Below are 2,099 nucleotides of genomic sequence, written 5' to 3' on the forward strand. Positions count from 1 at the left end.
CCCCTGACACCGGAAGCAGAAAGCCATAGAGTCATCTTGTAGTGTTGTTGGCATAACTTGCGGTGGCTGATGCTTGCTTAGCCTGAGATGACTACTCTTTCCTAACTTAAAGCTCATCTTTGATTTAAGTTCTCGGATAAATGCAATTTTCCCTGTGGAATCTTCAAGATCTACTCTTTCCCCTACATTGGTACAGGTCATTACCCTTCCTCTGCTTCTTTCTGAGGTGTGGCTATTATTAGCTGTTTGACCTGTTTCCTTTCTGGCTCTGCAAGGGGAGAGGTTACTTCTTACAGGAGTCTGTGCTTCTAGAGTTCTGAACACAGGCCTTGGTCAGCACGGACTAGACCGAGCAGGGGAGGCCAGAGGGGCTCACCATGCTGAGGAGAGACTGCAGCTCAATCTCCAGGCCCTGGTAGGTGCGTCTCAGCTCCGTGACTTGCAGCTCGGCCCCTTTCAGCTCCTCGGTGTTCACGGTGACTTCTTGCTGCAGGGCTGCGCTCTAAAGTTTCAAAAATTAAGAAAATGAGCAAAGAGAGACATAAAAGAGAGGAGGGCAGACAAGAAAAGGAGAGGGAAGAAGAAGAGAAAGAAAAGAGAAGGGGGAAAAAGAGAAAGAAAAGAATAGGCTCTGTCCTGGAGATCAGTGCTCACACCTGCTCACACTTGGAATTACCTGTTTCTCAAACTGTTCTTTGGCCTCTTGGAGGTTCTTCTGGGCCAAGACTTCGTATTTCTGCCTCATCTCATTCATGATCTCTCCCAGGTTCAGGCCTGGAGCAGCGTCCACCTCCACGTTGACATTGGTGCCCAGCTGCCTGCGAAGGGCATCCACTTCCTGTGGGAGTAAGATTCCGACTGTGTTTAGTCTGAAGAATACCCTCAGATCAGACTGGGAGGAAAAAATATAATAAATCTTGTGACTTCCTCCACTGGGCATGAATAAAGATGAGAGGAAACAGGAAGAAGGCTTCCTGGGGTCTGGCTCACTCCTTTCAGGTTTTAAGGGAGAGCAACCTCATGCAAAAGGGAGGCTGGCACGATTACATTCTCTCTGTCACCATCAGCACCGCCGCCATCACCTCTTCTTCCTGTTTCTTCTCCTCTCAATTTTATTATTTTGCTATTGGAGCTGCCTCAGCATCCCTGCGACTCTCTCACCTCCTGATGCTCCTTCTGGAGGATGGCCAGGTCCTTGTTCAGTTCTTCAATCTGAATTTCCAAGTCGGTCTTTTGAAGGGTCAGGTCATCAAAAACCTTGCTCAAGCCTTGGAGATCAGCTTCCACAGTGATGCGCATCCCCCTCTCAGTCTCAAACCTGGGATTGAATTAAGATGCAGGCGTAAGAGTCCTTCTACAGCCGTGATGGAGGTGATGACGCAACACGAGATAGGTCAGCTCCTGCACTTTATCACAACCCCCTTCACATGTTTGTGAAAAGTGAATGAGAACCTGGGAACCAGATCATTTGCTCTGTAACAGCATCCATCACTGGGGCTGGAGAGATGGCTCAGTGGTTAAGAGCACTGGCTGCTCTTGTAGAGGACCCTGCTTCAATTCCTACCACCCACATGGTGTGGCTTATAACCACCTGTAACTCCAGTTCCAGGGATTATGATGCCTTCTTCTGATCTTTGTGGGTACCAGGCACACACATGGTGCAAGACATACATGCAGGAAAATGTTTATTCACATAAGAATCTGTATCTATATCTAATTTCTGTTCATTTACACTTTTGAAAAGTGTCTGAATTTAGGGGCTGGGTGGTAGAGTGTTTGCATATAAGGACCTGGGCTTGATCCCAAGGACTGTGAAAACAACAGGCAACAGCAATAAGCCCAAACCACGCCAACAAAAAAATAAATAACAATATCCCAAGTTTAACAAACAACCTCCCCACCAAACACTTCAGAAACTAATAACCCAAAGAGAAATTTTACAGGGTGAGCTCATTTTCATCATTTTGTTAAACAGATGTGTCCAATGTGAGTCATTTTCATCATTTCTTTCCCTCTGCAACCACCTGGCAAAGACACAAGTGAATACACCACAGCAAGCCCAAGCCATAACAGAAGAACAGCCCCTGGCCAAGCAGGAC

General features: G+C 47.0%; 1 protein-coding gene across 1 annotated transcript; it reads right to left on the reverse strand.

Moving 5' to 3' along the window:
• Positions 1–6: 6 nt before the first annotated feature.
• On the reverse strand, positions 7–1,992 carry LOC126496466 (keratin, type I cytoskeletal 20-like). The gene is made up of 3 exons (XM_050133963.1): positions 1,162–1,992; positions 677–838; positions 7–502 (listed from the first exon to the last, which is right to left on the reverse strand). Exons 1-3 carry the CDS (start codon positions 1,297–1,299, stop codon positions 344–346), a joined length of 459 nt encoding a protein of 152 aa, XP_049989920.1. The 5' UTR covers positions 1,300–1,992; the 3' UTR covers positions 7–343.
• Between the last annotated feature and the right edge of the window lie 107 nt (positions 1,993–2,099).

Source organism: Alexandromys fortis, unplaced genomic scaffold (genome assembly GCF_014885135.2).
Source record: "Alexandromys fortis isolate MF-2015 unplaced genomic scaffold, M_Fortis_MF-2015_v1.1 scaffold_4967, whole genome shotgun sequence".
In the NCBI taxonomy this organism is placed as follows: Eukaryota; Metazoa; Chordata; class Mammalia; order Rodentia; family Cricetidae; genus Alexandromys; species Alexandromys fortis.